At 40.1% G+C, this 12088-nt stretch overlaps 1 protein-coding gene across 1 annotated transcript; it reads right to left on the bottom strand.

The window, feature by feature from the left end:
* Positions 1–5036: 5036 nt before the first annotated feature.
* LOC125480992 (prolyl 3-hydroxylase OGFOD1-like) lies at positions 5037–7580 on the bottom strand. Its single transcript, XM_048605573.1, has 2 exons — positions 7351–7580; positions 5037–5221 (listed from the first exon to the last, which is right to left on the bottom strand). Exons 1-2 carry the CDS (start codon positions 7502–7504, stop codon positions 5037–5039), a joined length of 339 nt encoding a protein of 112 aa, XP_048461530.1. The 5' UTR covers positions 7505–7580.
* Between the last annotated feature and the right edge of the window lie 4508 nt (positions 7581–12088).

The following is a 12088-nucleotide window of genomic DNA, read 5'->3' as shown; positions in this document are numbered from 1 at the left end:
CAGGAGGATGGATCAAGCCAGAGGGTGAGGAGGTGGTTGGTCCAGTAGTGGGGGACGAAATGGTGACATCTGAAGGGAGTAGGAGGGTCAGAACCCAGCAGTCATCATAGGCAGATGCCAGGTGTCAAGTCCTGGGTGTTCTGACCACCACAGGGAGGGGCTATTGGGTCAGGGGATATCAGGCTAATAGTCAGGAGTGGGTATCAGGTCCAAGAGATTCAGATCAGGTCCTGAAGGTGCAACCCAGCCAATAGGTTGTGGGAGAGTCAGGCTGGTGGCAAAGGATGCCAGCTCTGGGGCTTCTATCGAGGGTTAGGTTCTGGGTTTTCAGGCCAGGGATACTTGTCAGGGTGATTTAAGGAAGTGATGTTGGCAGGGATTGGGGTGGTGGAGGGGAGGTGGTTGAATATTGAGTCGGGGAATCAATTTAACACTTACCTGGGAGTTACAGTAGGTCTTTAATCCTCTAACTTTTCACATGTAATTATTATAACTGATTTGGAACCCACCAAATTCTTTGGTGTTCTGACTCGTTCAGAGATTTCCAGGTGTAGGAGAAATGCCAATCAGAATCTTCAATTTACGAGATAATTCTCATGGATTCTGCTGCGTCTGGGATTCTGCAAGGTCCCAATGCGCATCTCAATCCACTCTGCTTCCAGCAACTGTCTGGTCATGAGAATATCTGAATTCCATTAGAAACTTGCCCAAGTCCCATGAGATACAGTTACCCTGATGTAACCTCACTGTCCATAAAGACCCCAAATACTACCAAGAGTATTAACTCATATTACTTGCATTTGCACAGGTACATTGTGATAACACAATGGTTATGCCCAGCATTCAGTCCCAGGATATCCACAAACTTACAAATCTGAACAACTGCTGTTAAGTTCAACATAAAACTGAAAGGCAGAATTACGATGGCAGCCAGATAAACATTTCTGGGATGGAGGCATTACTGGGTCAGGATTAAAGTTGGAACATATAATTATTAATCCTACTTACCATCTGGACCACAAAGGTCCAAATTTCCACTGTCTCTAGTTCCCCATTTAGGAACAAGACACAGGATGAACGCTATCCTCCACCCTTCTAATTCATCATCGAGACAGAGCAACACATCTGCGACAGCATCAGTTTAAATTTCAGCACAGCTTAAGCTTTTCAATTGCAGTTTAACAGAGTGACACAACACAATCAGCATGGGCTCAAATTCCTACAGAAGTTGAGGTTGCCACAAAGAATCCTCCTTCTCAACTTTTCTGTCACCTGAAGCATGGTAAACCTCAGGTTAAATCACCACCAGTTACCTCCCTCCAATGAGAATGAAGTCAATCTCAGAGGGCTATGTGACTTAAACTTCAGTTTGCATCCTGTTTCATATGAGAAAGAATATTTTGTGCAAAACATAAATAATGTGGGTCAACACCCACAGCTGGTGGATGCAAATGCTTCCAGATCAGCCTCAACAGGATATCTGAGCATTCCTGCGCAAATTCCAACAAAAATTAACATTAGCTCAGCCTACTTGACAGCATTCATTTCTTGTGATCGGAGTTATAAGATCAGGTCTTGCTCCAGTATATTCCATGCCAATATAGTTGAGTTGTATTGCATGACTGAAGAAGTACACAGAGTAATAGAGTAACACAGCATGGAAACAGGTCCTTCAGCCCAAACTGGTCCATGCTGACAGTCCTCTGGCATAACATCAAATACAGCCCTGTTCTGGGTCTAGTGAACAACAAAACAGAAAACACTCAGACTGTCCTGATCAGCTATTCTCATTCAAGTAACAACAAAAGGCTGTAAAGTACCCAACAGAAGATGAGACTCAACCTTACAACTTGAGAAGGGGTTCGCTAGAGCATTGCAGCAAGCTTAGATCGGAAATGTTAGCATGCCAGAAAGACCGTGCATTGAAATGGCAGGTAACTGCAATGTTGCGCTCATTCTGACAGACAGAGTAAAGGTGTTCTACAAAGTGGTTACACAATTTATGTTTGGTATTGCCAACATAGGGAAGGCCACATTGTGAGCAGAGAGCAGAGAACAGAGTAGATAAATTAAAAGAATGACAAGTCTTTATGCTGCTTCACCGAAATGATACGTTTGGAACCTTGGACAATAAGGTAGTAAAGGTCACGTTACACCTTCTGCAAATGCATCAGGGTGGTATAAGGGAGTGTCAGGCATGAAGAAAGATTGGACCAGATGTCATGGAGGTTGTGGCCCCTGCAGAATCCCGACAAGGAAGGGGAGGGTAAGGTGTGTTTGGTGATAGCAATCTGCTGGAGGACGATGATCATTTGAATGGAAAAGCTGGTGTGGTAGAAAGTGAGAACAAAGGGAACTGTTATCATTGTTTGAGGAGGGAGGGCAAGGGATGACAGCAAAATTGGGGGAAATGGGTCAAGCATGACTGAGGCCCCCAACAACCAAAGTAGCAGGAAATCCTGAGTTGAAGAGAAAGGAGGATACATCAGAGGCATCCTTGTAGAATGCAGGATCAGCACTACAGATACAAGGGATAGAGAAACTGGGAGAATGGAATGTGGTCCTTAGAGAAAGCAATGTGAGAGGGACGTGTAGTCAAGTTAATTGTGGGAATCGGTAGGCCCGTACTGGATATTACTATCCTTTTTTTATTTATTCATTCATAGGATTTGGGCTTCACTGGTTTGGCTAGTATTTATTGCCCATCCCTAATTTCCCAGAGGGCAGGTAAGAGTCAACCACATATTGCTGTGGGTCTGAAGTCACATGTAGGCCAGACCAAGTAAGGATGGCAGTTTCCTTTCCTACAGGACATTAGTGAACCAGATGTTTTTTCCCTAACAACCGGCAATGGTATCATGGTTATCATTAGAATATTAATTCCAGATTATTATTGAATTCAAATTCTATCATCTGCCATGGTGGGATTCAAACCCGAGTCCCCAGAACATTCCCTGGGTCCCTGGATTAACATTCCAGTGATAATACCATGAGACCATCACCTCCCCTATCCTGAGAAATGGAATTAGAGAAATCAAGGAAGGGAAGGAAAGAGTCACAGATGGACAAAGTGAAGAGGATGAAAACTGGAAGCAAATTTGATTAAATTTTCCAACTCCAGGTGACAGAAGGAAGCAGCACTGATGATGTAATTGATGTACTGGAGAAAGACTAGTGAGAGGGAACCCCGAGTAGGACTGCAGCAAGGAACGTTCTGCATATGCCAAAGGGACAGGCATAACTGAGACCTATGCAGGTACCAATAGCTACACCTTTGACTTGGAGAAGTGAGGCACGTTAAAAGAGAAATTGTTTGAAGTGAGAATGACCTCAGCCAAGTGAAGGCTCTTGGTGCTGGATGGTGATTGTTCAGGCTTCCTTTGAAGGAAGAAGCAAAGAGCCTTCCAAAAATTCGAATGTGGAGTGGACATACAGAGAAATTGAACATATCTTCTGAAGAAGGGTCCCGAACCGAAACGGCAACTTTCCTGCTCCTCTGATGCTGCCTGGTCTGCTGTGTTTCTCCAGCTCCACACTGTTATCTCTTATTGTAGAGGTCAAAATAGTGTATGGGGCAAGAACAGTTACTAATGGTACGGGGATAAGGTTTAAATAAACAAATATGAAAATTAAGGATTATATTGATCAATCTGAGCCAGAGAAAATGCCTGGTACATAAGGCCAAAGGAGAAAACATTTTTGGGAAAAGGCAGAAATCATATATTTGGAAGTGATTCCAAGCATTTGCACTGAAGAAATACTCGCTTGCAGAAATCAAAACCAAATCAAAGCAACAATAACTAGGCTTCTGTACAGTAACATAGCTGAGATCAATTTGTTTCTTAAATTTTTATCAAGATATAGTTTACTTTCTGCCATTAACTCTTTCAACTAGCTTATTCATTATTACATTTCACCCAATTGTGCAACAACAGCCTGCTCTCAGTGGTGTCAACTTCACTTCCACACTAGCTCCCTCAACATATACAAAGCATACCCAGGACAATTCAACTTAAAATCAGTGCTGTCACAAGGAAATCTCGCCTGAAAACACTGCATTTCAGTCCAATTATCTAGTTCATTTTGTGCCCTAGAAAAGATGTTTTCCCAGTGACTCATCTTAATGCTGAGATGTGATATTCTTCCTTCTTCCAGAGGTCATCAGACTGTGAGAGGAATGGGACATATTATTTATGTCTAAAACATCATCATATTCTTTCCACCTGAAAAAATACTTTTTATACCTCTTCCTTAGTAGCTGCATCTGAAGCTTAATTAGTTATGAATGTTCACATCCAAAGTCTCACTCTGTCAACTCTGTAGGGAAATCACATCTCACCAATGTTTACAGACAGCCCTTTCAGACATCACAATATGGGGGTTCACCGTGGATTTTTCTGCGAATATATTATGCACTTGCAAATATTTGAAAACTCCCACAGTATACGATCTGCTGTAAGATATTATATATGACAACAGCAGTTGTAGATGGATAGATTGAACAGGTAATATGTTTGTTGTACATGATTCTGGAAAGGTTTTTTTAACATCCAATCACCTCTCTCTATGTTACTCCAGCATGTCTACTGAACAAAGATTACCACATGTAACATTACTCCAGGGTTTGCACCCTACTGGGATAACCTCATCTACATCATTCCAAGAATATTGTGGTGCAAATACCTCCCTATATTACAACAGTGACAGCACTTCAAAAGTTCTAATGGCTGTAAAAGGCTTCAAAATCATCAGGGGTTGTGACAAGGCATGACGTAAATGCAAATTAATCAGTTCTCTCCTTCATCTTACTTTATTAGTTCAATGTGTTCACTCCACTTGAGTCCTTCATTATACCACAGTATCTGATCCTTCTGCCATACAGAAAATCTCTTAGCTTTCATTACTCCTATATAGTCAGAGCACCATGAAGTCCTTTCATTCAATAAGTCAGCAAATAATGGAACCATTAACTCCATGGCTCAATTTGATTGTTGTGCAGATTATCAAAATTTCCTGCCCATTTTGCTACCTTTCTCCTACCAAACCTTTGCTTCACACAATCTCTTTCTCACCTGCTTGAATTGATAGAGATCGTTCGATTTTTCACAGAAGTTCATCTGGAGAAGCTCATTCTGAAGACCCTCCAGTAATCTGTGTCTCTGGATAACATTTGATATCACGCAATGTGCAAATGGCTGTGTGCCCACTGCAAGGCCCTTCTCTGTTAAGAAAGGAGCAAAGATTCCAGTAAATACCTTGGCAAGGAGCAGTTTTGTTAACAAAATATAACAGAAATGTAATATTTTATTAACGTTAAGCATCTGTAAAAGTAAAACATAAATTAAATTAACAGACCCTTAAAGACTATGAAGAAGAAATATCTGTACACTATTTCAATGGTATTCTCTCATTTTACGACCTGGTTTGACTGGAATTTTCTAGGTTAGATATGATGAGCTCTCTTTCTAGCCATTCGTGTTGGAATGCACAGATTGGGGCAGTCAGTTCATTTACACTTTCCTTTAAATCAAACATACTCAGATTTAAAATATGTTCAAGAAGACCAATAGACTTCTTGTGCATTTTATGACATAGGTTTGGCACAAGAGTTGCACCCAACTGTTTAACCCAACCCTGATGAGGCTGCAAGGTCTGGAAAACTTCACACCACTTCTCTCCAAAGGCAATCAAGCACCTGATGCCAGATCCACACTGTAATCTTAGTGACAATAGCATAGCTGAGCTTGCTCCTCAGTGATTCTATACTTAATACAGAAATCCATCATACATGTATATAAATGGATCCCTAGATTTGATACCTTAACACCAGTGGCCTGCCAAAGTAGGGACCAATAGAAACATCCATTTTCTCTAACTTCTGACATCTTGTCTACCCGCTGATCTTTTTGTCCATGTTGCTAGGTTTTGAGGCTCCATTACACTTCCTCATTAAGTACTTGATGTTTTCTGGCAAGCCATTTTGTAAGACAACATATCAAACGTCTTTTGAAAAATCCATAAACAGATCTTAACACATTCCTTTCTCCATCCAGCTATCTCTGCCAACTTAAATCCTATTATGTTTGCAAATCATGACATTCATTTAACAAATCCAAGCTGATTGCCCTTGATTAACCCACACATTTCTGAATGTTCACAATTATATCTTGAATTGTTGTCTATCCAATTACATAGACACAGATAACATTTCCCCCAGCAAGCTCTCAAACAAACTGCAGACGTAAATGGCCAGTTCATTCATTTTTAGTGGAGTGGTTGAGGGATAAATGTTTTTTGGAACAGTAGTAGACCTCCATGCTCCACCACAACCGATGCAGTCAGCTCTAAATTTCACTGAACACAAGCTGAGGATTTCATAGTTATCGGTGAAGCAACAGCACTCACTACTGACCTCATAGGAAGCTGCACACAATGATATACTAATTTATGAGGCATGGCTTTCCACTTTCTCAACATTAATCTGAATCTGGTGCCAAATCCAAAATCCAGCAGTGATATTGTTGAGAATGGTAACCAGACTGTAATATTCTCATCCACAGGAAATTAGCGAGAAAAATGCAGTCAAATTTTTACCCTTGATCAAAACTTTGCTGAAAGCAAAATAAATTATTGGAAAATATAGATGGGATGTAACTGTAAACTGCAAAGATAACTTTCTTTAAACATAAAATGTTTTAAACGTGAATAAATTTGGCAATCTACAAATATAAAATTAGTTTTCCACTGACACTGAAGCTGTTCAGTAATTTGAGAGTGGGAGATCAGATCTTAGTCAACAAAGTGTAACCTTGTCAAAGGTTTTTACAGCGATATTAAGTACAAATTTGTCTGTTCAGAAACTCATTGATTTCAGACCAGGGAACTTCAACTAACAGCAACTTGGGCATTTCATCATGTAACTGCGCACATGCAAAATTCAGATATTCCTATTAATATCCGAAACTCAAAGATGTCTAACGTTGTTAACTCAGTTGCAATTACGGTCACAAAAAAACACGGCTAACGTGTCATCTCAAACCAGCACGTCGCCAATAAACCACTCTTATCAATACTGCATTCAGTACTTTAAACATTAAAACAAAGTCACTTGACCCCAACTGTTAATTCTGCTTTCTCTCCACAGATGCTGCCAGGCCTGCTGAGTTCTTCCAGCAATTTCTGTGTTTGTTTCTGCATTGTGCTTCATCGTCTTCTGGCCAACACAGGAGACTATCCACTGAACTAAGATAGCATTTGAATTGTTTCACCGGCCTCGGTTACTCTGAGGTCCCCTTTTTCCAGCCTACTGCCCTCCCTTGGCTGTTATGCAAACCCCTCGCTTCCCCTCACCATGTGAGTACTCGAGTCCCCGGCTCCAGGCCTCGCTCACACGCTCCTTCGTTTCCAACAGCAATGAGTTCAGCTCCACAAGCTCCCTCTCCTTCAGCTGTCTCTTCCCTCCGACCCCATTTCCCGGGTCACTCCGTACCCTCTTGGAGCTCATTCCAAGCCCGGACCAAATGTTCCAAACACAGGGTATCACCGGCAGTCGCTGTCTCGCCGCGGACTACATTTCCCGGCAACACTCGGCTCGTCGATTGAAACTGTTCCTTCCTGCAACAGCGCCACCTGCAGACTGCAGCGGTGTTGTATTCTACCGAGAGCGACACCATTTCAGTCAGACGGTGGAGTGGTGAGATAGTGCATTCCCAGTGGTAGCAGATGGGACTGCAGCCACTCTGATTATATTTGTCTCTTGCTGCCCTTATTTTCAATCAAACTGTTCAGGTATGTTATGACACACCTCCGGAGAAAGTGAGATTTGAACACGGAAAGCCAATGTCAGAGGAAGGGACACTACCACCCAATCAAGTGCCATTGAAGGTGCTGTTGAAGGAGCTTTGGTGGGTTGCTACAGTGCATCTTAGATGATAAAGCCCGCAGACACTGTGTGTGGTTATCGAAAGACGGAACGTTGAAGGTGGTCGGTAGGGTGCCAATCAAGCAGGCTATTTTTTCCTGGATGATCTCAAACTTCCTGAGTGACTTTGGAGCTGCACTTATCCAGGCAGGTGATTTGTCGTCCATCACACATCTGATTTGTGCTTTGTAGATGGTGGACGGGCTGCGGGGCAAATTAGCACCCAATTCAAAGCCTCTGACTCTCTCTTTGCAGCATTCATATGGCTTGTCCAGTTCAGTTGCTGTTCAGTTGAAACCTCCAGGATTTTGATCGTGACCATTGGAAATTTCAGCTTACAAATTTAACTCAAATCCATGTATATATCAAAACATATCCAAATAAATGAATGGGCAAAGAGTATAAGTAATGGAGTATCTTGTATTGGTCCAACATCTATGCAGTCTTATTTTTTGACAAAACAGCAGGCTCTACTAAACTCAGTTTCAAATTTGCTATCCATTTAGTCACCCGTGAGTGCTGCTGTTTATTAACACTTTCCATACAACAACCCACTGCATTATCGATGTTCTAATGAGGGAAGAATCAATGTTAATTTTCTCAAGAAGTGTGGGATCAATCTGTGATGGACCCTCAAGGGGAATGGGCTTTGACTGATGTAATCTTTCCCTGTCTTCTAACTGATTCAATTATTGAGGGTTCAATCCTGTTAATTTTGGATGAAAGAAACCAAAAGAACTGTCGATGCTGTAAATCAGAAACAAAAATAGAAAATGCCAGAAAAGCTTAGCAAGTCTGGCATCATCTGTGGAGAGAAATCAGAGTTAGCACTTCAGGTTGAGTGATCCTCCCTCAGACTCTTCCTGTTAATTCTGATTTGTTTTTCTTACTTACATGACTCTTTCCTAAGATAAGATGATGTTTTATGACGTCCTCTTTGCCGTTTTGTTCTGGAAAGTGGATTGTGTACTGCCATGCCCTCATAATCCAAACTCTGAGCTCATTTTCACAGTTTTTGCTTAATTGGTAAGGGTTCCTCAAGAAATCAAACACCTAATACTGACTATATGCGTTAGAGGCCATTTGTTAGGTGGTTTATTTATTTGTCTATGTGGTTGGAATGAGTCTACTTATTTTCACAACAGAGGATATGGTATAAAAGTAAAATTATATTAAACTAATGCAGAAGATCACAAGATACCAGTGCAAATTACAAATTGGCTGGTAAAATTTTGCTGAGTACATTTAAGTCTAAGTTTACAGAAAACAGTGTATGAAAGGTGAGATAGTGAGATATTCTTATAGATTAAGTCAATACATGGACTTGACTCATCTAAACTAATGAAGGAAGAACAATTTCCTAGCTAGTCCTGTAATAATGCAGGAATTCAGTGATGGCAAGGCCTTTGAATATCAATGAGAGATGGTTAGATTCTCTTTTGTTGGAGATGGTCACTTTCTGACACTTCTGTGGCATGAATATTAACTTTCTTACTTCTGCCTACACCTTGAATGTTGCTCAAATCATCTACAAATGGACACAGAATACTTCACTGTCTGAAGAGTCATGAATAGGTGGCATGGTGGCTCAGTCATTTAGGGTGGCCCAGTAGCTCAGTGGTTATCACTGCAGCCTTACAGCGCCAAAGACCCAAGTTTGATTCCAACCTCGAGTGACTGTCTGTGTGGAGTTTGCACATTCTCCCTGTGCCTGCGTGGGTTTCCATTGGGTGCTGTAGTTTCCTCCCACAGTGCAATGATTAGCAAATTAGGTATACTGGCCAGGCTAAATTGCCCATGGTGTTCAGAGATGTGTAGGTCAGTTGCATTAGCCATGGGAAATACAGGGATAAGGGAAGGGGATGCTCTTCAGAGGTTCAGTGTGGACTTGTTGGGTGGTTGTTGGGTGGAATGGCCTGTCTCCACACTGTGGGGATGAATGGTACTGAACATTGTACAAAAATCTCCATTTCTAATCCAATGATGGAGTGGAGGTCATTGATGAAGCAGCTGAAGTTGGTTTTGCCTAGCACAGTATCTTAAGGAACTTGCGCAGAGATGTCCGAAATTATTGGTCTCCAAAACCTACAACCATCTTCCTTTGTGCTATATATGACTCCAACCAATGGATTGTTAGGGTTCAGGGCTTCATTAAGGTTGTTTATCAGTAAATAAGACATTTTGCAGTGCAAACTTACATAAAAGAATGAGCAAAATTATTAAGAAACTATTTTAATTATTTAATATTTTAACTAAAAGGATATGATACCCTATTAAGCTTGAGGCAGATGGGTCAAAGTTCAAAGCATGGATTTAAATTTAAACAAAGGCAATTAAAGAAGGAAAGGTTGCCCAAGGAAAATTAGGACATAAGATTAAAATGTATGAATCTTGATGAGCAATGACAAATATTTAATGTGATTCAATATTTTCAACAAACATAAATTCACTTGAAAAGTAAAGTCTCCACAGGATACGTGGACAAACTATGGGTAAATCAAAAAGGTTAATTGTAGCATTTGATGAAATAACTCTTACAGTATTATTAACAACGGCATTGAGACCCACAATTGGCAAGATGACAAGTTATTCATGAAGATGGAGAAATGTAGATATGAGAGTAACCTAGTTTTGAATGTAATATAAGTTGAAGGAAACAAAGAGTCTAAAGAAGCAAACCTGGCTTCATTCACAATAGTAATATGAGATATTAAAATTGGAAATAAAGAAACTGTAGAGACATTAAATGAATGTTTTGTATCTGTCTTCATCACAGAAAACATAAATAACAAACCAGAAATAACAGGAAAATTGGTTCTAATGAGAGTGAGGAAATTCAAATTAATTATTATTAGTAAAGAGCAAGTACTGGAGAACTTAACTGAAATAAAGGTTAAACGGAACAGTTGAGCTTATTGTTAGCCATAGGTTTTTAAGAGAGTTGGGTGTAGACTTAGTGGATATATTGGATTTAATCTTTGAGAATTTCCTACAGCGCTGGATTAGATAATACCAAAGATAATTATACTGTTTCAAAAATGAAAAAGAAAGAATATATTGAATGAAAGGTAAGTTCGCCTAACTTTCAGTTTGTTATAAGGGACATAGTAACAGGACACTTAAAACCAGAGGTGAAAATGTTAAAACTTATTTGTTTTGTTCAGTTTCAAACTGCGTGAATTTTGCTTGCATACGAACAGGAAATTGGACCATTATCTCAGGATAAAGGGACACGAATATAGACTGAGACGAGGAATAATGTATTTGTTCAGAGTGTTAGGAATCTCCAGAATTCTCAATCCCAGAGGGTCAACGATATCAATCATTGAGTATATTAAAGACTAAGATTAATAGATTTTTAAGCTCTGCAGAATCAAAAGATAATGGTGATCAGGAAAATAAAAAACTGGTACGAATATAGAAGGTCACTCATCATATAATTGAATACCACAACAGATTTGACCCGTATCTAAAGCCTATTTATACTCCCATTGCTAGAGATGTTATATTGATCAAGAGTACAATGTAAAAAGATGCTATTGTTCACTGTACACCACTACTATACCCAAATTTCTGATGTATGTTAAAGTATTGTTGGAGGTGATTCTAAAATATAGGATTTATCGACATTTAGAGGAATGAAAATTGATTAGGGATAGTCAGCATTGTTTTGTTGGAGAAAAATTGTGTCTCACACACTAGATTGATTTTTTTTTTGAGGAAGTTACCAAAAAGATTGATGATGGCAGAGCAGTTCACATTGTTTACTCAGATTTTAGTAAAACCTTCGACAAGGCCCCACACGTAGACCAATTAGTAAAGTTAGAACACATGGGATTCAGAGTGAGCTTGTCAATTGGATACAAAATTGGCTTAAGACAGGAGACAGAGAGTGGTGATGGAGGGTTGTTTTTCAGACTGAAGGACTGACACCAGTGATGTTCCACAGGGATCTGTTCTGGGTTCACTTTTCTTTGTCATTTATGAATGATTCAAGTGAGAATAGTGAAGGCATGGTTATTAAGTTTGTGGATGACACCAAAATTGATGGCATAGTGTAGATAGTGAAGAAGGTTTCCTAAGATTACATGGGGTCTTGATCAAATGGGTCAACGCGTTGAAAAATGGCAGATGGAGTTGAATTTGGATAAATGCAAGCTATTGCAT

The sequence above is a fragment of the Rhincodon typus genome, chromosome 15 (assembly GCF_021869965.1).
Source record: "Rhincodon typus isolate 14 chromosome 15, sRhiTyp1.1, whole genome shotgun sequence".
Taxonomy (NCBI): domain Eukaryota; kingdom Metazoa; phylum Chordata; class Chondrichthyes; order Orectolobiformes; family Rhincodontidae; genus Rhincodon; species Rhincodon typus.
This window is presented reverse-complemented; position numbering and strand designations above follow the sequence as displayed.